The 24,413-nt window shown below is 41.5% G+C and overlaps 4 protein-coding genes across 4 annotated transcripts in view; all 4 read left to right on the top strand.

Annotated features, from left to right (window-relative positions):
• The window catches only part of LOC115435836 (uncharacterized), a 1,131,008-nt gene that overhangs the window by 67,162 nt on the left and 1,039,433 nt on the right, over positions 1-24,413 (top strand). The window lies entirely within an intron of this gene.
• LOC115436291 (zinc finger protein 239-like) overlaps positions 1-24,413 on the top strand; it is an 887,505-nt gene that overhangs the window by 99,724 nt on the left and 763,368 nt on the right. The gene's annotated exons all lie outside the window — the stretch shown is intronic.
• Positions 1-24,413, top strand: part of LOC115436298 (zinc finger protein 658B-like) — a 78,010-nt gene that overhangs the window by 30,955 nt on the left and 22,642 nt on the right. The gene's annotated exons all lie outside the window — the stretch shown is intronic.
• Positions 1,110-14,101, top strand: LOC115436246 (NLR family CARD domain-containing protein 3-like). Its single transcript, XM_030159042.1, has 11 exons — positions 1,110-1,386; positions 2,899-3,045; positions 5,246-5,356; positions 5,886-5,955; positions 6,843-7,047; positions 7,132-8,461; positions 8,543-8,995; positions 9,090-9,263; positions 9,521-9,691; positions 9,931-9,977; positions 13,513-14,101. Exons 2-11 carry the CDS (start codon positions 2,903-2,905, stop codon positions 14,055-14,057), a joined length of 3,249 nt encoding a protein of 1,082 aa, XP_030014902.1. The 5' UTR covers positions 1,110-1,386; positions 2,899-2,902; the 3' UTR covers positions 14,058-14,101.

Here is a 24,413-nt window from a genome sequence, read left to right as displayed (position 1 = left end):
TTTGTTTTAGTGCGAAAAACACACCATTAAATTTTGAAAATACTTACTTTTATAAACTTTGTGAATAACCTGAAAAAACTGAAATATATTAAGAAAAATAAGTGCAATTTTAACAATATTATGCCTCAACTTATCATTTGTCCATGTGCATTATTGGAATCGGATCAACAAAGACACTAAACACTTAGTAACAGGCAGAAAATTGTTAAACTCCTGCTTAATTTTCTTTAGATATTTCAGGTTGTTCATATTTGTTCAGGTTATTCACATTTAATTGTTACAGGATAGTTTGTAAATGTAAATATTTTCATAATATAAAGTTATTTTTTTCTACTAAAACAAAGAAAAAAAAATTGAAGTTGTTAATTCAAGATTTTTTTTATTTAATTGAAATTTTTTTTGCTTAATTCAAGATTGTTCCCTTAAGTCAAGCTGAATTTCTTTTTTTGCTTAATTCAATTCAAGACTGTGGAATTTTTGCACTTCGCAAATTCATCCCAGGGGCCAGATTGGAACCTTTAGTGTGCCGCATTTGGCCCCGGGGCCGCATGTTTGAGACCCCTGCTTTAGATCCTCTTATAGTTTACTCTTTAAACTATTTATTCTTTTTTTTTTTTTTTTTTTTTTTTTTTTACCTCTTTTTAAATACATGACATTAAACAAGGTGAGAGAGAAACAGTATCTCTGTCCTCTGTTTGTTATGCATCTACGTCTGCTGACGTTCCAGAACATCTACTCAGACTGAGATTAAAAGGGTTAAACAAACCTGACAGACATTCCAACTAAGCTCCTCCCACAGGCGCTGGTGGAACCTGTGGGACCAGGTGAGCTTCTGCTTTATTCCAGGACACAGTTCACCTGAGACACACCAACACTTAGACTCTTCCATCAGCCTTCCACAGGTCAGTTTTCTATTCTTTCTCTTGTTTCTGTCCCATCTTTATGGTATTTGATTCATTCTCCATAAACTTTCAACAGTTTCGTGTCCCCACACACACATATGTATCAGCCATGACACTTCAACTCACACTCACACCACGAACAGCACCCACGAACACCTTCATTAAGTCACATCTACTGTACATTAAACACACACCATATGACAGTGGTTCTCAAATCCAGTCTTCGTGGCCCGGTGTCCTGCATGTTTTAGATATTTCCCTCTTCACACCAGGAAACCATTCCATCGTTATCAGGATTCTGCAGAGCCTGATGAAGAGCTGATCATTAACTGAACCAGGTGTGATGGAAGAGGGAAATATCTAAAACATGCAGGACACTGGGCCACGAGGACTGGATTTGAGAACCACGGCCATATGAGATGTGGGATGCAGGTCTTGCTCCAATACCCTGAGTCCGGTTTATCTCAGAACTGCTGGACCACAGGTGAGTTTTATCTGTGATTCTTTGTCTTTGAATCCAATCAGGACGCTTTGATCTGAGTCTGTGACAATAAACTGATCTGGAAACACTTTACACATGTTTCTGATGTTTAAAGTCAGTCTGGGTTCATGACATTGTTTTTATTGATCTCTGATAACTGTTGACCTTTGACCTTTCACATTCAGTTTAGTCAATTATTGATGAACTAGAATCTGATCAGATGATAAAGAGCTGCTGTTTAGGTCAAATAAACCAACTTCAACATGTTCATGACCTTCCTCAGTCGTCGTCTACAGATAAAAGTCTGACACAACAGGACACTAACACTTCCTGTCAAACCTTTCAAAATAGAAGTAGATTCAGCTACTGTTTATCATGTACAGCAGGGGTGTCCAAACTTTTTTTAAAGAGGGCCAGATCTGATAATGTGGACATTACCAGGGGCCAGTGGTCCCTTCGGACATTTTTTAAACAGTAAAAATTACATGTAAATGCGCTGTTCTACAACAATTTTATTTTCATTGTCACAATATCATTTTTTTAAATGGCAATGTAAATAAATCTGAGCCACTCAGGTGTGAACAAATTAAAAACAAAACAAAACAAAACAATTCTGCCTTCCTTTCACATCTGGAGTCAGATAACATAGAACAAACTGTATAGAGTATCTTAAACTTCCAAGTTGATACAAATCTTAACCCCACATTCATTTTAAACATGACTTATATGAGTAATCATTACTCATATATTACTCAGTAATGCAAAGTCTGTTAACATTTCAGATGAAAACATATGACTCTTACTCTTGTCTTTCACAAAATCATTTAGAAAGTAATATTTTGTGTCACATCTATAAGTACATAACACCAGCAGTTATCGGCAACTAACCTGGCAACTTGGTAGCCTGCCTTGGTGGTGAATTCACTGAACTCCCAGGTTCACATGAAGAGTCACTGTTATGAGTTTAAAGCAGCTTGAATTTGCTTCACTTTTTCAGAACGCTCACTCCCTGCTAGCTTGTCATATGCGTTAGCATGTTTTGTCTGCTAGTGTCTCTTTACATTGAATTCCTTAAACAAGGCAACAGTCTCTTGACAAATTAGGCAAACACAATCGCCTCGATTTTCAGTGAAAAAAAAATTGTAATTCCCACCTCTCCTGGAAGCGGCGGCCCTCACTGTCAACTTTCGTTTTTTTATTTACAGGCGCCATGGTTAGAAATTAGCGAAAAAGGTTCACGGTAAGGTCACAGAGCCCGATAGAGTTATAGTGGTGCTGCCACCATGAGGTGAAAGGAGAAACTGCATTCGGAACCTTTTATGATTCATGTATTCGGTTCAACAGTCCAAGCGGGCCATAAATAATATAATATAAAACCCAAGCTGTGGGCCGTGTAAAATCTGACCGCGGGCCGTGATTGGCCCCCGGGCCGGACTTTGGACATGCCTGATGTACAGGATGAATCAGTGTGGATTCAGGTCTGGACTGATGATTTGTGTTCTAATGTGGACTCAGCAGAATGGATCAGAGTGAGGACAGAGAGGAGGGAGCCCCTCCTTGGAGTCCCGGACACGGACCTGGACCCAGCTGGATGTCCATGAAGAGTGATGACTCCATGGAACGAGAGATATATTTTAAAAGAGGACATGTTTGTGAGCCTCAGTAAGTGAACGTCAGTATCAGAACAGCACTGAGTGACCCTCGGTGGACGAACATACAAGGTGCAGATAAATGACTCATAGAGCTCAGTCTGAGTTTAGGTCTGAGGGTCCACTGATCTGTTTCAGCTTTAACACATTCTTATCTTAGACCTGGACCCTGAGTCAGTTCAATTCAATTTTATTTGTAGAGCCCAATATCACAGCAAGGTTGTCTCATAGGTTTTGACAGGATTAGTTGAAAATAAACAGTCAAATAAACAGTCAGTGAAGTAAATGGAATAATGTCCTGGGCATCTCCCGTCCTTAGACCCTCCTTCTCTACAAGGAAAAACTCCAAAAACAGAGTGGAAAAAGAGAAATGTTGGGGAGAACCACAATGAAGGACAGATCCACTCCCATGGACGGACAGGCAATAGATGAGACCAGGACTGATGGACATCCATTTGTGGATGTAGTTCCAGTCTGTAAAGATGCAGTAGGGTGGGGGCACATGAGGGGGTCCATCCAAGCAGGTGAGGGTGGGGGAGGAGGTCTGGGGTCACAGGTCAGGACAGGGCACAGATGAGTCACCTCAGATCCCGTCATCATTGGGCCCCAGGCGGCTACATCTGAAACAGTAGCCCCTCCCCCAGAGGGGAGTGGGGAAAAGGGACACAGGGTGAATAGTGATGAGCAGACGAAGTAAACTAAATATTGTAAATTATAAGTACAGACTAAAGTGGTCCGTAGTACCAGAAACAGGTGATAGGACTCAGTGCTCTGTACTTCCTCCAGTATTATTATTCCTAGTGCAGCTTAGACTGAACTGTGGGTTCAGTCTGTTTTTAACTAACCTGACCATAAGCTTTTTCACAGAGGAATGTTTTCAGTCTGATCTTAAATGGAGAGACTGTGTCTTCTTCTTTAATATTAGCTGGAAGCTGATTCCATGAGACAGGAGCTTGGTAACTAAAGGCTCCAGCTCCTACTGTACTTTTACAGAGCCTGGGAACTACCAGTAGACCTGCATTCTGAGAGCGAAGTGTTCTGTTAGGATGATACAGTACCAGAGCATCTGTGAAATAAGGAGGGCCCATACCATTAATGGTCTTATATTTAAGAAGGAGGATTATAATGTATTAAACTGGACTGAACGCCACTGAAGGACTTGTAACACAGGGCTGATGTGCTCCTGTATGAACCTCACATATGAGCAGGTCATTAGGGTGGTCCTTAGCTTTTAAGGTTTCATTTTTAAGTCTTTGACCCCTTGAAATGAATTTCTATCAGGAAAAAAATTATTTTATAATTTTTGGTGGGATTATTAAAAAGTTTATAGGTAGCTCAAACAGGTTGAAATTTAAAGTGTTCATTGTTTTTTGTGAAAAACCAAGTGACAGGTATCATGATAGTTTTTTGGGACTTCATCTCAGAAAAAGTGGAATATTTTAACTGAAAATCAGTGTCAAGTGCATTGGAATCCATGGAAGATATCTGCCATTATCTGGATCTCATACAATATAATGTTTAAATTGTCCAGTGTCTCCAAAGTTGAAGTGCAGTTTATCAAGGACACAACGGCACAGAGCAGGATCTGAACCACCAACCCTTCGATTATTGGGCATCCTGCTCTACCTCCTGAGCCACAATGACCTCAGATGTTCTGTATGAGATAAAGTCAGAAATTGTTCACTCTATGAAAACTAGCATAGGCAACAACGAACCACCTGTGCGGGCTTCAGCTGATCTCAAACCTGTCAAATCATATGTGACTATTTTGTTTTTAGTGTCACAAGAAGTGAGACAGTTTAAAATTACCAGTTTGACAATGTTGTAAAAGTTTATGAGGAAGAATAAAGCAGCTTGGTTGAAATAACATTTTAATGATTGTGAGGCTAAAATTCAGACTCATTGAGGAACCACTCAACAATATTTAAAATGTATGAAGGTTGGTCTGTCTGCATCTTATGTCAAATGGAACACATTTTGGGGGTCAGAGCCAGAATATTGTGAACTTTATTTTTTGGCTCTACTGAAGGACCACCCTAATGAGCGTCAGGTCAGAGGTCACAGCAGAGTCAGAAAACATTTGACAGAGAACAGCATCTCCTTTAACGTCCACATGAAACTGGATTCTTCTGCAGTAGGATATAAATCACACTAAGACCACAGTTTAATGTCAGAGTTCAGCATTAAAACCACTGTACCATCAATGTTCACAGACCTGGACCTGGACCTGGACCTGGACCTGGACCCAGCTGTGTGTCCATGAAGAGTGATCACTCCATGTTTCTCCCGATATGTTTTAAAACAGGACGTGTTTCCGAGACTCAGTAAGTGAACCTCAGATCTGGTCCAGATTCACCTACAGGGTTTTCAGCATGATGTTCTATGTCCGATCTAAAGTTAGTCCCGTTGCACCATCTGTGTCACATGGTCTTTTTCTTCAGTCTATGGTTCAGACACTGGCAGGAGAATCACACTAAACCTGATCAATAAAAACCTGTTGTTGTAGTGGGACCTGGTCCTGGATGATACTGGATCAGAGTCCAGGGTTGATTCCTGGTCCATTGAACACCTTTGTATCACATGTTGTGAGTGCAGATGGTGAGAACACACATTGTTAGGACAGAGCTGTTGGTTTAATCCAAATGTTGATGAGATCAACTAAACCCAGTGAGTGTGAAGCTCCAAACTCAAACTCCAGACTCAGATGTTGATTCTCAGTGGGATCAGCAGGACCAGGACACCTTTCCCACTACAGGGGGTCATGTGACTCGTGTTGAGGTCCAGGTGTGTCCACCTGTTGGTGTCAGTGTGGACAGACATAATGTGAGCTCATTGTTGATGTTTGGTCCACAGAGTGGAGCAGCAGAGCTCAGAGGCTCCCACTGGTCTACAGGATCAGACTCAGCTGGACTCCATATTTAAGGTGAGTACATGTCCAACATCTACTGGTCCATCTGTTCTGTCCAATCATCTCCTGTCACACCTGCTGCCAGACGCTAGTCTGGTTTTGTCTGTCTTTGTGTTTTTGTTTGTCACTTCCTGTTTTATTTTGTTAAGTATTCCCTCATGTGTCTTGTCTGTCGTCTTTACTTCCTGTTCCCCGTTCATCCTGACCTCTGTCCTGATTACCTGTCTCCGCCCTGATTTGCTCCACCTGTGTCTAGTTGTCTTCCCTCCCTTTTGTGTATTTAAACCCTGTCTCTTCCTTATGTCAATCGCCAGTTTGTAACTCTAGCAGTTCAGACCAGCGTTCTTGACCTCGTTTGTTCGTTTGCCTGCCTGTTTTTTGACCTGTTTTTGGATCCCTCGGTTTTTCGTCTTCTGCCTGCTCCCTGTCTGGTTTTGTCTGCCTCTCCTGATTCCTGGTTTTGACCTTCTCGCCCTGACTACCGGTACGTGAGTTTTGTCTTGTCCTAATGTCCTGTCGCCCGAGAATTTGCCTACCTGTGTATGACCTGTTTCCGTCCCTGACCTCCCTTTGCTTCTCCCTAGTCGGGAGAAACACCCCAAACACCGTACGGGGAGACGGGCTGTCGCCCCCGATCCAGAGAAGGAATCAGAGAAGGATATCACCGACCATTATCCTCAAGATTCTGTCACTGTTCATTATTTTTCACCTGTGTGTGATAAATAAACCTTTTGAATTATATTTTTGGCGTTTGAGTTCTGCATTTGGATTCTGTGTTTGTACTAGCACCATTACATCTCCTGCTGCTGGTTTCAGACCAGTGGACATCACTGTGTCCAACATGGACCTGAGCTTTGGTCCATGGGTGGACTTTGTGTCTTTCATCATGTTTTGTGTTCCAGCTGCTGGAGGAGAACATCTACACTTTTGTCAAGAATGAACTGAAGAAGTTCCACCAGGTTCTGAGTACAGATTACCCAGAATACTTAGAGAGTGTGAAGGATGAGGATGAAGAGCAGAGGAGGAGCTCAGAGGCTTTTCTGAAGATCACACTGAACTTCCTGAGGAGGATGAAGCAGGAGGAGCTGGCTGAGCGTCTGCACCGCAGTAAGACCATTCTGTACAGATTGAACAGATGAAAATACTTGGATTTACTGTGAGACTGATGGTTTTATCTGGGTCTGCATTCAGGAAGTCAGTCTGGAGTTCAGCAGCGGAAACTGAAACGTAACCTGCAGCAGAAGTTTGAGTGTGTGTTTGAGGGCATCGCTAAAGCAGGAAACCCCAAAACCCTCCTGAACCAGATCTACACAGAGCTCTACATCACAGAGGGAGGGGCTACAGAGGTCAACCAGGACCATGAGGTCAGACAGATTGAAACAGCATCCAGGAACCCACACAGACGACCAACAACCATCACATGTGAAGACATCTTTAAAACACCACCTGACAGAGATCAGCCAATCAGAATAGTGCTGACAAAGGGCGTGGCCGGCATTGGGAAAACAGTGTCCACACAGAAGTTCAGTCTGGACTGGGCTGAAGACAAAGCCAACCAGGACATCCACTTCATATTTCCATTCACCTTCAGAGAGCTGAATGTGCTGAAACAGAAGAAGTTCAGCTTGGTGGAACTGGTTCATCACTTCTTCACTGAAACCAAAGACGCAGGAATCTGGATCTTTGCAGACCTCCAGGTGGTGTTCATTTTAGACGGTCTGGATGAGTGTCGACCTCCTCTGGACTTCAGCAACACTCAGATCCTGACTGATGTTACAGAGTCCACCTCAGTGGATGTGCTGCTGATGAACCTCATCAGGGGGAACCTGCTTCCCTCTGCTCGCCTCTGGATAACCACACGACCTGCAGCAGCCAATCAGATCCCTGCTCAGTGTGTTGACATGGTGACAGAGGTCAGAGGGTTCACTGACCCACAGAAGGAGGAGTACTTCAGGAAGAGGTTCACAGATGAAGAACAGACCAACACAATCATCTCCCACATCAAGACGTCACGAAGCGTCCACATCATGTGTCACATCCCAGTCTTTTGCTGGATCACTGCTACAGTTCTGGAGGACGTGTTGAAGACCACAGAGAGAAGACAACTGCCCAAGACCCTGACTGAGATGTACATCCACTTCCTGGTGGTTCAGGCCAAACTGAAGAACGTCAAGTATGATGGAAGATCTGAGACAGATCCACACTGGAGTCCAGAGACCCGGAAGATGATTGAGTCTCTGGGAAAACTGGCCTTTGAGCAGCTGAAGAAAGGAAACCTGATCTTCTATGAATCAGACCTGACAGAGTGTGGCATCGATATCAGCTCAGCCTCAGTGTACTCAGGAGTGTTCACAGAGGTCTTCAAAGAGGAGAGAGGACTGTACCAGGACAAGAGGTTCTGCTTCATCCATCTGAGTGTCCAGGAGTTTCTGGCTGCTCTTCATGTTCATCAGACCTTCATCAACACTGGAGTCAATCTGCTGTCAGAAGAACAAACCACATCCCAGAGGTCTAAGTCCACATTCACTATATACAAACATATACGGAAACTCTTGAGACATCAACAAACCACATCCCATGGATCTGAATCTCCAGAGACTCAGTTCTACCAGACCGCTGTGGACCAGGCCTTACAGAGTCCAAATGGACACCTGGACCTGTTCCTCCGCTTCCTCCTGGGTCTATCACTGCAGACCAATCAGAGTCTCCTACACAGTCTGGTGAAACCAACAGGAAGCAGCTCAAAGATCAATCAGAAAACTGTTGAGTACATCAAGAAGAAGATCAGTGAGAATGTGTCTGCAGAGAGAAGCATCAACCTGTTCCACTGTCTGAATGAACTGGAGGATGGATCTCTGGTGGATCAGATCCAACAGTACCTGAGATCAGGATGTCTGTCCACAGAACAACTGTCTCCTGCTCAGTGGTCAGCTCTGGCCTTCATCTTACTGTCATCAGAAAAAGACCTGGATGTGTTTGACCTGAAGGAATACTCTGGTTCAGAGGAGGTTCTTCTGAGGCTGCTGCCAGTGGTCAAAGCCTCCAACAAAGCTCTGTGAGAACAAACAGTTTGATCAAACATCTCAAATATGGATCTATCATTTCAACCAGATCAATAACTTTATTCTCATCCCTTTTGTTTTGTCCAGACTCAGTGGCTGTAACCTGTCAGAGAGAAGCTGTGAAGCTCTGTCCTCAGTTCTCAGATCCCAGTCCTGTAGTCTGACACTTCTGGATCTGAGCAACAATGACCTGAAGGATTCAGGAGTGAAGATACTGTCAGATGGACTGAAGAGTCCAGGATGCAGACTGGACACTCTCAGGTCAGGGTTCAACAAAGAACACAACACATCATTTCAATGTTTGTCTCCAGTTGTTGGATGGATTGAACTTGTCAGTAGTTGTGTTGAACTCCAGACCAGTTCTACTGATCTTCAACTGTGTTCAGAGTCTGGAACTCATAGACTTTACACATTGAAGTCATGTTGGTGAAGTCCCATGCATTCACAGACTCTGTTCAATGACTCCAACTCCACTGATCTCCATCCTCAGTTGATGGATGTGATATTTTGTGTTGCAGATTGTCAGGATGTCTGATCACAGAGGAAGGATGTTCTTCTCTGGTCTCAGCCCTAAAGTCCAATCCGTCCCATCTCAGACAGCTAGACCTGAGCTACAACCATCCAGGAGCCTCAGGACAGGAGCTGTCTGCTCTAGTGGAGGATCCACACCAGAGACTGGACACTGTCAGGTATGGACTGAGCTGATGCATCCACAGATAATGGCAGATAGAACAGGTAGAGCTGACAGGAACCATCTGTCAGAGCTGGGATCCATCCTGTATGAAGGTCCAGCCCATGTTCAAAGACAAACAGACTCAGTCAGTGATTCAGAAGGAACCATTTAGTGGATGTGAACAGAAAAGCTTCAGTGGATCACAGTGATGATTGTCCATGTTTCCAGCTGCTCTGACCCTCCTCCTCCTTTCAGGTTGGATCCTGCTGGAGTCCGATGGTTGAGACCAGGTCTAAGGAAGTGTAAGTGTGATTTCATTAGATTGATTCAAACCCACCTGAACCCAAACTGGGACCTAGTTCCACATTCTAAACATCTAAAGTGTTCATGAAGACAGTCTGTTTAGTGGAAGGATGAGCTGATAGCTGATTGGTCAGGACTGGTACCACATGGACCCACATACCCTGAGCAGTGAGTCATCAGGTCCAGTCCCAGACTGTTTAGTGCATATCAGAGCTCTAGTGTCTTTATGCACATTTACAGTCTGTACTGTCACTGTGGGACAAAGAATACAAATACAACCAAGAAGATCCAAAACACAATAGAGTTCATCAGGATGAGAAGTTTGTCTGAGGAACAAACTCAGATGAAACCACCAAAACACTTCTACAAACTGTTATTATCCATTAGCAGTGTTGGGCAAATTACTTTAAAAAAGTAATTAGTTATAGTTACTAGTTACTTACCCAAAAAATTAATTGAATTAGTAACGGAATTACTCCTTCAGAAATGTAATTAGTTACCAGGGAAAGTAATTATTGTGTTACTTTTTTGAAAAAACCTTCAAATATGTAAAAGAAAACAGATTTTTGAGCGTGTTTCACAGGTCAGTTGCATAGAGTAGAACAACAGACAGGTATTTCATTTAACTTCATATTTATTGGCATGTTAACAAAATTGAAGACATCCCTGAAACAATAACGCAGTGTCATCCTTTGTGGGTTCTACTGCCTCTCCTTCTTATCCTTTGGCAAATTTGAGTTAAGGAAGACAAGTGATCGAACTTTTGCGTCTTGGGGCGACTTCTCGGATAATATTAGTCCTGTTTTAGAGAAAATACTCATTTGATGTTCTCACTGAACAGAGCTACTTATCCATGACTTTGGTGAGGCTGGGGTCCACCAGGGCCTGGCTTTTCCACCACGTAAGGGGATCTGCATTTACAGGAACAAGATGATCCTCCAGTTAATCCCACATCTCTACTTTTTCCAGTCACTCCTCCCTGATACAGCGGTAAATGTCTCCAGTCCAGTCAGTCGGACTCTCACTGATAACTCCTCCCCTTAAGTCAGCTGTGCACACAGCTGCATTCAGGTGAATGGGGTGTGCTGCGGACAACTCAAATTCGGAGATGTCATGGGTCGTTCACGTGAAGAACAGCTGTTGGATATTAGTGCAAAGTAACACACCGCATTTTACTGTCGGTAACGTTTCAAATAATTTATTAAATTACCAGTTACTGGAAAATAATGACGCCGTTAGTAACGCTGTTATTTTTAACACCGTTATTCCCAACACTCTTCATCAGATGAAGAATCTGATTCAATGACCAAAAGTACTGAGTTTATATCCAATTAGTAAACAGTCAAAATCACTGTGGAGAAGATTGGAATCTACAAATCCAACATTAGATTCATTATAAGGAAATAAACATAAACATGAACAAACGGCTCAAACACTAAGAGTCTAGAAGAACTTAAAAAAGACTGATGGGATTAGATTCTGTTTTGGAGTTTTAAACGGATGTATAAAAAATGTAACATACTTTTAGTCTTTGAATGTTAAGGGATCAATATATGATCATAAACAGAAACTGGTTTTAAAGATTAGATATCAATCATGGAGTCAGACTTTTATTCAGTCAGTCAAATTTTATTCATACAGTGTCACATCATAACTAATGTTGTCTAATGACACTTTTCCAATTGGGGGTAGGGGGTGTCAGATTCCGACCCTGGAGGACGGACCACTGACATGACCAGATAAAGGGTTAAGGGCGGGTGCAGACTCTCAGAGACATAATTTAACATTCTCTCTTTCTTTTTTCATTTTGTTTTTCTTTAACAAGTCCAAGTTAACCACACACACAATCTGTCACTGCGCAGTCCTGTCTCCAAACCACTGCATTGTTAGAACCAGTGACACAAGGTTTGGACCCAAATGCACAACCCACAGACAGGAATACAGTTAATGAGTGTTTATTTAACACGGACAGGAAAAACGGTTCACAAAAAGGTTTCTTGAATGAATCCTCGCAGGTTAGGTTGTGTGGATCCGTCACGACGTCCGAATCCAGTAAAGGAAGCTCTCTGCCCGGGTCGGGAGCACACGAGGGGAACCCGACTAGGAACAAGCAGAGAAGTGTCAGGGGACAGACCAGGTCATACACGGGAAGTCTAATACTCAGGCAACGGTACATAGGGGATAAGCAAAAGCACTAACCGTGAATCCGGGCAAAAGGTCGAACACCAGTGTGGCAGAATCAGGCAGAAGTACCGATGAGGGGGTCAGGCAGGCTCAGAAAAACGAGGAACAATCCGGGTCAGGAACAAACAGGATCAGAGAAACGCTGGTAGGTAGGCACACCACTAGGGAGGAATACGAACTGGCACAGGACAGGGGAAAACACAGGGCTTATATACACAGAAGGGAGGGAAGACAATGAGACACAGGTGGAACAATCAGGGAGAGGAAGCAAAGACACCAGACATGACACAAGAGGAGGGTTTAACAAAATAAAACAGGAAATGACACACAAGACAGACAAAACATACAAGAGTCCAGGTACTGATGTGACATGCATCAACACAAAAAAACATTAAACCGATAAAAACAACAGCAATTCAACCAAACAGAAAATAATGTGAATCATAAACCAAGTCAATAAAAGTCTGTGGTTCGGTCCAGTCTCTTCTATATGGATTCATCAAGTCAGTCCAACATTTATCACATCTGTATTTTTAGTCCATTTCCACATTTCAGTCCTGTGGTGGATCCATTAAACCAGTTTGTTCCAGTGGGCCATCCTTCACCGGACCATTTGTGTTGTTGGTTTTTTTCTTGCTGTCTTGATTGGAAACACACACATTTGATCAGAGCCCTGAAGCTGTTGGGACATCTGAGCCCAGTCCAAACCATGACAGAAACATTCAACCTTCATGTTGAACACTGGCTCCATCCTCTAACTGTCTTCAATGCAGATTCCTGGTCATAAACCTCAGAATGGTTTTGGCTGTCAGCTCCATCCAGCCTCTCTCTGAACTGTTTGGATGATGCTCTTATCAAATCCATTATCAGTTCCACACATTTGGACACTTCCACTCACTTGTTCTTTTCAACAATTCCTTTAATGGTTCACATGTTGAATTGATCTAAACCTGGGGCTCAAATCCATCATTTGTCCCATTCTTTGTGTTTCTATCAATAACTGAAAATATGCTCGATACCATTTTATTTTCTGTTTGACAAAGAAGGAAAATCCAGTCTTTTAGAAATGTTGAATCTGCTGTTTCTGATCAGGCAAATCAAACAGGAAAATCAAATCTATTCTGTTTTTATTGAATGTCTGTTGGTGAAAATGTGCCCAGAAACAACAGATCCATCTATAAAACACTGGATTTATCTGTTATTGATCAGTATTGATCAGAGTCAGACTCACACATGATCTATTCATCAATAACAGTTGAATTGAACCCAGCGATGTGATCAGACTGTCAGTCAATCAGCTGATCACTGATCAATAACTGCAACTGTTTTGTGTTTTCTTCTGTCCATCAGATTTCTGTGAACTCACCCTGGATCCAAACACAGCGTATGAATGCCTCAAACTGTCTGAAAACAACAAAAAGGTGGAACGAGTGGAGGAGATTCAGTCATATCCTGATCATCAGGACAAATTTGAGTTCCATCCTCAGCTGATGTGTTCAACTGGTCTGACTGGTCGCTGTTACTGGGAGGTCCAGTGGAGTGGATGGGTTCGAATGGCAGTGACTTACAGAGGAATCAGAAGAAAAGGAGGCAGTGAAGACTGTGTGTTTGGACGAAATGATCAGTCCTGGAGTCTGGAGTGTTACAGAGGTGGATACAGGGTCTGGCATAAAAACAAATACTCAGTCCTCCCTCAGTCCTCCTCCTCCTCCTCTTCCTCCTGGTCTGGTACAGTCTCAGTGTATGTGGACTGTCCTGCTGCATCTGTGTCCTTCTACAGAGTCTCCTCTGACAAACTGATCCACATCTACACCTTCAACACCACATTCACTGAACCACTGTTTGGAGGATTTAGACTCTGGTCTGGATCCTCAGTGTGTTTGTGTCATGTGTAGATGTGTACATGTGTCATGTACTTTTATTAAATCCATCTGGTCTTTATGGTGGATCTGAGCATCTGTTCAAGTCAATATTTGCATCTGATTCAAGTCATTAAAAAGATGGTTCACAGGAGAATCCATCCAGAGTTTCCCCTACAATTGTATTGGGGGGGGGCCCAACGCCACCTCCCGCCCCCCCAAAAACTCAGACCAGAAGTTGTGGGAGGCTGCAGGGATGGGGGGCTTTGTAGTCATGTCAAGGCTCGACATTGGCACTGGTCTGACAGTTTTTACAGTGTATGGGCCACAAGTACAAAATTAAGTGGCCCACAAAGGCTACCACTGCTAAAAATTGACAACAAGAAACTAGGGGTCAACCCTGTGATAACTCAAGCAGACCAGGCGCGTTTTTAAGGAGGAGCTTGGACCCAGGTGTAGCAGCAAAAGCACTTGGTATTTATTTACTTGCAAGCAGTGAGGAACACAACCTCCACTATCATCATACAGACACTGACTGATATATGTACTGACAGTCAATAGAAACTTTGAGGTAGAAATGTATGCATGTCTCTACTTGTAGGGGGTTGTAATTATTCATTATTGATTTATTGATGACTTAGTGCTCGGGTAGTTGAGATAATGATGAGTTGTCATGTTGTCATGGTTCACTGCACATGGGTTGGTCTCTTTGCAAAAGTGGACCAAATACACATTGAGCAATACTCAGTGGGTATCTGCACAATTTGAGGATTGGTTTTGAAGGCCTATATAAAGGCCCAAAAAAGGCCACCACTGTTAGTCCAGTGAACGGCATCTTGCCACATCTATCACATGAACAATGTCTCTGGGCACTGGGTATGGTGGAGGCCGCTTTGAGCTACAGTGATACAGCCAGGCCTATGTATGGGCTGTTCCCAACCTACAATCAGAAACCTGGTTGAACGCCACAACACCACAGGCTCTGTTGACCAGAGACCGCGTCCAGGGCGAGAGAGAGTGACAACTCCTGACCAGGACCACTACTGTTGTGACTTTGTGTTTAGCAGGTGCCATTTTCTTTTGTTAAGTTTTTTGTTTTGAAATTATTCTTGAAACTTTAGATTTTTGTTTCTGTATGCCAATATCCTAAACAAATGATTCATGTGAAAAAATTCCAGTTTAGGGTTTCAAAATAAAAATTATGTGGAAAAATATGGTCTCAAAGTTTTCATTGACTGTGATATATATGTGTGTGTGTGTGTGTGTGTGTGCACTGTGCATGTGACTGGGCAAAACATTTACGCAGGGGGAGACGACATATACACACTTAACTATGCATTACTTCCTTTAAAAATCAACACAAACTCATGACAAACTATTTACAAATATTAATACAAACCCATATGCCCAAAACACCACTATACTAAATACTTATAAACATATTTACAGTTAACCCAAAAACCAGAAACCCCTCCTTCAACTTTCTGTGAGCATTCACTCTCCCAGAACCTTTAAGTAGTGTCCAAGACCCCCAGGGATTTTTTTGGCCAGACACCACATCAGAAGCGGAACCACACACAGGTAAGTTGGTGTCTGATACACATTTTCAGCAATGCTCTTTAAAATAATACTGTTCACTATATGTTTAAAGGTGCCGTATGTAGGATTGAGGCCAAAACTGATACTGCAGTTGCATTCAAAATACTGTACAGCGTGGTATCCTCTCCGCCTCCCCCCAGTCTAGGGGTTGCCAGATCCAGTATGAGTGTCTACTGCTAGCGTTTCCACTAATCCTTGCCACCACACCATAAATTTCAAAGAAAAAAAATCATCACCAGACTTATTCTACATAAGTATAGAGGGTCTGCACGTGACGTCACCACTAGCGGAAGTCACCGCAGTTACGTCCACTGGGTGGCAGAAAGAGAGAGATGAGCAGTGGCTTTGGCTTGAATACTACGAAAACTTTAGAACAATCTAAAAAATGGGGAAGAGCTATTGTGCCATTGATTGCACAAATAGGTTTAAAAGCACTCGGAGTTATCGTTTTAGCGGCGACCTAAAGCCAAAGACAGAAGAAGCAGATGGATCGCTGCAATTTGCAGAAATAACTGGAATCCAGGCAACCGAACCTGGATTTGTGTCAGGTAACGTTAATTTATGCTGTGTTCTTGCATAAAATCATACCTTAAATTACATATAATTTTGGCTAACGTTCCTTCTTAGTAAAGCTCTTAATGTTAGCATCTGTCATTTAGTTCTATATTTCATAACTGAATCGTTTGTGTCTTCAGTTGTGTGATTGTGAACCTTGTGCTCTACATGATTTGTAAACTAGCTTAAACTGAGGCTAACCTAGTTTTCCAAATAAGGGGGTACTCTAGCACAAAGCTGTTGGATCTGTGTTGGATCCAGTATTTGATGTTAACTCTACTTAAATATCAAAAGCACAAGTAGATCATCCACTCACTTGGGTCAGTACTAAGGGTTCAACTCCAGTAAATCAGTAGTGAACTGTGAGCACTACTGCTGGGCCTTTACCTTGGCAATCACCTCCAAGAAAATCCGTCTGCACTGACATAAAACCTCCAAAACAATAGTATGTTGAATTAAAGCACTCATCAGCTGGAATCCTCTAATTAACGCTGACGAGGATGTCAACAGCTCTTTGGCTTTTGCATGCTTTCAGCCTTTGCATTGTGGATTTTCCCGGCGTTGAAATCAGGTTCATATAAATGTCAGGATGTGTGATTTCCGGCCACATATTCGTAGACCACTTGTTGTTTGGTAGCTTGTATGGATCCATGTCCAGTCCAATTGTCTTTAATTTCATGTTCCGGTCTCGCTGTAGTTAGGTTAGGTTAGGTTAGTTTATTTCAGACACAGACATAATACAAAGCATATGGAACAAAAATAAAAATAATAATAATAATAACAAACAATACACAAATAAAAAATAAACAATAGAAAAATAATAATAATGATGATAAACAATAAACAAAAAATAAAATAATAGAAAAAAAAGAACAACTGTTGTGCCTGAAAGGGAGTAGGAAGAAGCCGCTGCTTATCCAGTCCTACCTCCTGATTCCAGTCCTCAGACTGTTAGTGCTGAATCACTTGATATACAACAGAAGATTGTCCTACCAATCTGTACCCCCATACAGTCACATACACATATACATACACACATACAGTCACATACACATATACATACACACATACAGTCACATACACATATACATACACACATACACATATACACACACACATACAGTCACATATTGCTATGCTCCGCTATGTAGAGCCGGTTTGTTTTTGCCACTCAGTCTGACTTAGAGGGGCGTGGCCCAGGGGGAAGTGACGTACGTGCATTCCCTCTATAATATATAATAGGCCAAGCCAAACGTCCTGCCCACTCAAATGAAAGTTTGAAAGGGAAAAGGAAAATGAGCCTTAAGTTTCACTTTTACTACAAGCAGCACAGATGGCTCAACCGCCCCCCCCAGATTCATCATGAGGAGACAAACAAAAAATATTATTATGGCCACGCCCCTAAACCAACCGGAAGTCGGCCATATTGGATTGAAATTTCCAAAATGCTGAGTCAGTGTTTTTGCTGACATCGTATTTTAACTATCTCCTCCTTGCCCGTTTGGCCAAATGACCTTAAAATCGGTGTACAGTATCTATCTCCCAGGCCTACACCCATTTATTGAAAGACATTGAAACACTATAGCGCCTCCTACAAATGTACATTTACAAAAATGACATCAGTTCGGACATACGAACACCGATTTGGCTCAGATTTGACTCAGACATCTGTCTCCCAGGCCTACAGTTATTTGTCAAAAGAAAATGAAATTTCGCACTACAGCGCCCCCTATAAGTTTTTATTATTTTTTTTATTAAAATTGCTTCAGTTCGGACATACGAACACTGATTTGGCTCAAATTTGACTCAGACGTCTATCTCCCAGACCTACACCCATTTATCAGAAAAATTTGAAATTTGGCGCTATAGCGCCCCCTACAACTTTACCTTTACAATAATTGCTTCAGTTTGGACATACGAACACCAATTTGCCTCAAATTTGAAACAGTTGTCAATCTCCCAGGCCTACACCCATTTATCAAAAGAAATTGCCATTTCGCTCAATAGCATCCCCTACAAATTTACCTTCATGAAAATTTGTTCAGTTTGGACATACGAACACCGATTTGCCTCAAATTTGAGTCAATTGTCAATCTCCCAGGCCTTCACCCATTCATCAGAAGACATAAAATTTGGTGCCAGAGCGCCACCTGCTGAACGATGGATATACTTTTACTGGACGTGCCTGTGGCGAGGGCCTTACAATGCTGCTTGCGGCTTTAATTTTTAAAATTTTTTTATTTATTTTTCTTTCTCCTGCGCTTTGAGCTCAAATTTGACCCCCTGATCATTCGCGAAAACTTACCAAAGTTTGCCCAAAATTCAGAAATGTGCAAAATTTAATTTACATATAGGTTTCATAGATGTTGGTAAAGAAATGTTGCGACAGCGCCCCCTTGAAAAGTGGAAATGCATTACACCAATGGGGCCGCGTCCAGTGTAAAGTTTCTCGTAGAGCCACGAAAATTGGTACACAGATTCATCGTCAGGAGACAAACAAAAAATATTATGGCCATGCCCCTAAACCAACCGGAAGTCGGCCATATTGGATTGAAATTTCCAAAATGCTGAGTCTGCGTTTTTGCTGACGTTGTATTTTAACTAACTCCTCCTTGGGCATTTGGCCAAATGAGCTCAAAATCGGTGTACAGTATCTAGAGAAGTGGGGCATCAAAAGTTAGCCGAATTTTTGGGATTGGTGTCACCGTTTTTGTGTGACGATGTCGCAAACTTTGCAAAGTTTCTTAGAAAATTTACCATTACAAAAATTGATTCAGCTCAGACATACAAACACCGATTTCGTTCAAATTTGAATCAGGCGTCTATCTCCCAGGCCTACACCCATTTATTGAAAGAAATTGAAATTTTGGACTATAGCGCCCCCTACAAATGTACATTTAAGAAAATGACATCAGTTCGGACTTATGAACACCGATTTTGCTCAGACTCAGACATCTGTCTCCCAGGCCTACACCTATTTGTCAAAAGGAATTGAAATTTTGCACTACAGCACCCCCTATAAGTTTTTTTTTTGTTTGTTTGTTTTAATTGCTTCAGTTTGGACATACGAACACTGATTTGGCTCAAACTTCACTCAGACATCTATCTCCCAGACCTACACCCATTTATCAGAAAAATTTGAAATATGGCACTATAGAGCCCCCTACAACTTTACCTTTATGATAATTGCTTCAGTTTGGACATATGAACACCGATTTGGCTCAAATTTAAATCAGTTGTCAATCTCCCAGGCCTACACCCATTTATCAAAAGAAATTGCCATTTCGCTCAATAGCGCCCCCTACAAATTTACCTTCACGAAAATTGCATCAGTTCGGACATATGAACACCGATTTGGCTCAAATTTGACTCAGTGCTACGTCTCGCAGGCCTACACCCATTCAATGGAAGAAATTGAATTTTGGCTCCATAGCGCCCCCTACAGATTTCCTTATACAAAAATTGGTTCAGTTCGGACATACGAACACTGATTTGCCTCAAATTTGAGTCAATTGTCAATCTCCCAGGCCTACACCCATTCATCAGAAGACATAAAATTTGGTGCTAGAGCGCCACCTGCTGAACGATGGACATACTTTTACTGGACGTGCCCGTGGCGAGGGCCTTTCAATGCTGCTTGCGGCTTTAATTTTTACTTATTATTAATTGGACACATAGACATTCAACATACAGTCATAAGACTTGGATTGTAAATACTCAAAAGAAAACAGACTGAAGTATCACATCAGATAAGTTCATACCAACAAGTTTACGCACAGACAGAATGAAAACAAAATGAAACAAAGAAGAACAAAACAGAAACAAAACAAAAATAAGACAAAACAAAAACTATTTGTGTGTGTGTGTGTGTGTGTGTGTGTGTGTGTGGTGTGTGTGTGTCTGTGTTGGGGGGGGGGGCTTGCTCTTTTAGTTCAAAACATTATGAGCAACACAGGGGCCCATCTCCTTAAGAATGCCCCCCCCCCCCCGCCTCCGACAAAGAAAAAAAAAAAGCCCCCTTTCTGTGTTTTTGACAAATCGCACCTTGCACACACACACACACGCACACATACACACACGCACACACAAATACACAAAGTGGCCTAAACAGTTTGTTAGTTGTCCTAAAATGAATAATTAGGTTAATTTATTTGTCAGTGTTTCTCTTCAGTTTGTTTAAACAGAATACCAGTTTACCTTCTTGGTAATGTTGCACTTCATGTGGAATTTTTGTTTTGTTTTGTTTTTTTAATGCAGAATGTGAACTGACAGAAATGTAATTAGTTTTTTTTTGTTGTTTGTTCAAAACTCCCTTTCAGGGAAAAGTGCATTACTAATGTTTAAAATACATTTAATAATATTTTATTTTCTATTTGATTTATAGCAGCAGAATTATATTATTCCTGTTTTTCTATATTACATTGTCTCCAAAAATTGGTGGAAGAATGTTCAGAAATTCATAAATGCATTAAAGACATTTTGAGGGGTTTTCTTTCTTCCTGCACCGAACCGGAAAAAAAACAAACCGTGTCGTTCAATACTGAAAATGTACCCAAACGAAAATTTTGTGTACCGTTACAGGCCTAATATATATATATATATATATATATATATATATATATATATATATATATATACACATATATATATATATATATATATATATATATATATATATATATATATATATATATATATATATACACACTTAACTTAATTTACATTTTTTTCTTGTTTATTTATTTATTTATTTTCTTTTGCCAACTCTGGTCCACACTCCATCATAGTAGGGGGCGCTAATGCACCTTAACGCTAGGTGCCACCCGCCGTAAAAACTAAAGAAGAAGAACCAGTTCCGGTCCACTGCTCCACAATCAGTAACCAATCGAGTTTGAAGTGTGTTTGGAAGCTTCAGTGTCTGAGGTAACATCACTGCACACAACCGTTGTGTCACTACTGTATGTATTGTTGTGTCAGTTGTGCTTTTGAGCAGTGGGGTTGACCACTGAAAGGACTGACTTTATTCCTTTGAAAACTTCCATTTTGGGGGAAGGTTTGGTGTTAGCATGGGTAGGCTACTTCCGGGACTGGTGCTAACTTTACCAGTTCATTCATTCTGAAATTGTTCTGAACTCGTAAGGAGAGACAATTGAGTATTTTCAGTTGGACTATTCTAGGACTGAGGTCCAAGCAGAAAACAGTGTTTATCTGTGAACACTGTGTGTCTGCCAAGCTCTGCTCTGAGAACACACACAATAAGGCATTCACCAGCGGATAGCAGAGCGGCTAACAGCATGCTAGCGTTAGCACGGACGACAAACTCATTCAAAACTCAACATGAACAAACTCAAACTCAACAGTATCCTTATAGGATGAGTCGGATCTTACAAACGCCAAGTAACAGAAGTGTATCTTCCTTTAATTCATGAATAATAACTTTAATGAACTTTTATTTATCAGAGCTCTGCTCTACAGCAACTCTACAAGCGGATACAGATAGATGGTCAGCCGCGCGCGACTAAATTTAGATTAAACACTTTTCCATACTGTTTATTCGTGTACGTGGTCCAGTTGAGTCAGACAGTGAAACTAAAGAAAACTGTCCCCACGGACTCTTTGGATTGAAACTAATGCTCCGACTAAATTTAGCTTGTTGTTTATTTGCTTGGTTTCATAATTTTCTCAACTCATCCAGGATAAACAGGTTTTTTCCCCCAATCGGTTTCTCATGTGTAGAAGTTGTGGTTGTGACCTGATGTGATGCATGGTAGTCCACATGGACATGAATATTCAAATGGACATCCATGGTCTACCATCCATGCTCCTGCATGCAAACCCAATCACACAGCTAACATACAGGTGACACAGAGTGGAGAGAAAACTGCAGTTGTCTGTTTCTATCACTGGGCTCATGTTCACACCGGAAACAATTACTCTGCTCTGCTCTGCTCTGCTCTGCTCTGCTCTACTCTTGCTCCATTGTGTCAGGTACTGATGCGAAGTCAGAAATGCCCATTTCTTCTAACCCTCTAACCAAAAAAAATCCTGATGTATGACGATTTTTATACTAGTTTTTTTTTTGTGCGTCCACATTTTTGTCCATAAGGGTGAGCAGAGGTATTTTTTTTTGACGGAGGCACAAGGGTTAACAAGCCAACAAAACAGAATTTGCTGACAGACTATATAGCCCCATTTAAACACAGATGTAGCTCATATTATACGCAGTCTAATCTGTGTTTGATATCTGTCCAGTCTCAGTGCTGTAGTGTGTGCAGAAGGGGTTCATGGGTGTGTCAGATAAATCTGGTGCCATCTCACTGAGTAGAAGCAAAATGATTGAGTTTTAAATATGTAGAAATTTTCCAATTTGTACTTTGCAGATGGTCCCTAAACCTTCGCTCACTAACTGGCTCCACATTTGTGGTAATGCTGTCTACTGATCATTAAGGACCATTTGTTTGGATGTAAACAGGGTTGTAGTTTCCTCTGTGTGTTACCAAAGCTGCATACAGCCGTCATTTGTGTCTCAATGATTAGTGAGACGCAAAGTGTGAATCAGTGAATCTCTTGCCAACTTTAGCGTGGTGAGTCTTTGCGTTCTTCACGTAGGCTGCATGTATCTCTGTATTGAATTAAAAGCCCCGAACCAAAATGGTTCCACCCTACTTTTCAGTCACCCAGTCGCCCCAGTTCTCAGTCACATTTAGTCCCTCCCCAGCCAGCATGTCCATGTGGGCCCCAGAAGGGTTCCATTTGGGCTGCATAGAAGGGTCCCATGTGGGTTTGTCCACAGTTTCCATGGTGACCCCACATGTGTTTGACCAGATCAGAATCAGAATCAGAGATCTGAATATGTCATATTATTTATTCTTCACACTATTTATCCCACGATATTTATCTTTCATGTTATTTGCACTACTGAAATTCTATGTTTTACAAATATCTTAGTTTGCAATAGTTTTTATATTTTAATGTAAATAACTGTGCCTTTTTCTGATATTTGTTGTTGTTTTACTGATATTTGTTGTTGTTTTACTGATATTTGTTGTTGTTTTTCTGATATTTGTTGTCTGTCTGTAAATTCTTGCACTGAACTTTAGAGCTTTACCTCAGTTTTGTTGTACTTGCTACAATGACAATAAAGAGATTCAGATCTCTGATTCTGCTCTGGTCAAACATGTGTGGTCACCATGGAAACTGCGGACAAACCCACATGGGACCCTTCTATGCAGCCCAGATGGAACCCTTCTGGGGCCCACATGGACATGCTGGCTGGGGAGGGAACACTCATTAACTCCCTCTTCAGCCCAAACATTAGTGTGTGTGCTGCAGCTGCTCTTACACCTGTGCTGTGGGCGTCGACCTAACTTGACGTCGCTCTAGTGTGATTGGTTCGGTGCAGCACTGCTTAATTCTGATTGGCTGTTCTTCTGTCTGTCTAAACATGGACGAATCAATTCTATTGAAATTGTATCGAGCATGTCTCATATTTCTATTGAGGAAAAGTTATATCGCGATGTATATCATTTTATGGCCCAGCCCTTGCTGGTTGCTACGTAATCACAGTCATGGACCGCTATTGCCCACCCCCACCCCCCCAGCTCCAGATAAAGTGTGTTATCAGTGAAATAAATGGCTTCTCCTTCAGAGGTACAGGCTGACAGGGGAAAATGCAGAGCGTCTGCGTTTCCTCCATTATAACCCACAGCTCCTAAACTGGGAATATTAAGAACCAGGTCAATAGTTTTGGAAGTGGGTCAATCTGCATATTGTGCACAGTTCATTTTCAGTTGTTTTTGGTTTTGTATTGCTGTTGACTCTTTCCTTATCTTAGGAAGGCCATTGGCACTACAAGAGATTATGGAAGTGCACTAAAACTCAGGCCTAAGCATTAAATGACTCAGTGGGAAATGGTTCCTTTAAAATTCAGTACAGGACTCTGTGCACTATATTATGCTGCTTGCTTGTTGCTACTGTGTACAATACTGTAAGAATTTTATTTATGGTTTTATTTTCAAAGAAATTAGTTGAAGAATTAAGAGCACTGAACTCTTTTAGTTTTGCTTTTTATTTGAATATATATTTGATAAAGTTTAACAAAGATGAAGCTGTTAAATGCTACTATATACAACATTACTTGTTCTACTTCACCTTTCTTCCTCTTTTTACTATTTGTTAAATGTTGTTTTAAGTTCAATAATGTTTCTTTTTTTTTTAAAAATTGAGACTTGTAACATT

Source organism: Sphaeramia orbicularis, chromosome 16 (genome assembly GCF_902148855.1).
Source record: "Sphaeramia orbicularis chromosome 16, fSphaOr1.1, whole genome shotgun sequence".
NCBI classification, from domain to species: Eukaryota; Metazoa; Chordata; class Actinopteri; order Kurtiformes; family Apogonidae; genus Sphaeramia; species Sphaeramia orbicularis.
The sequence above is the reverse complement of the archived record's forward strand: the minus strand, read 5'-3'. Positions and strand labels throughout refer to the sequence as shown.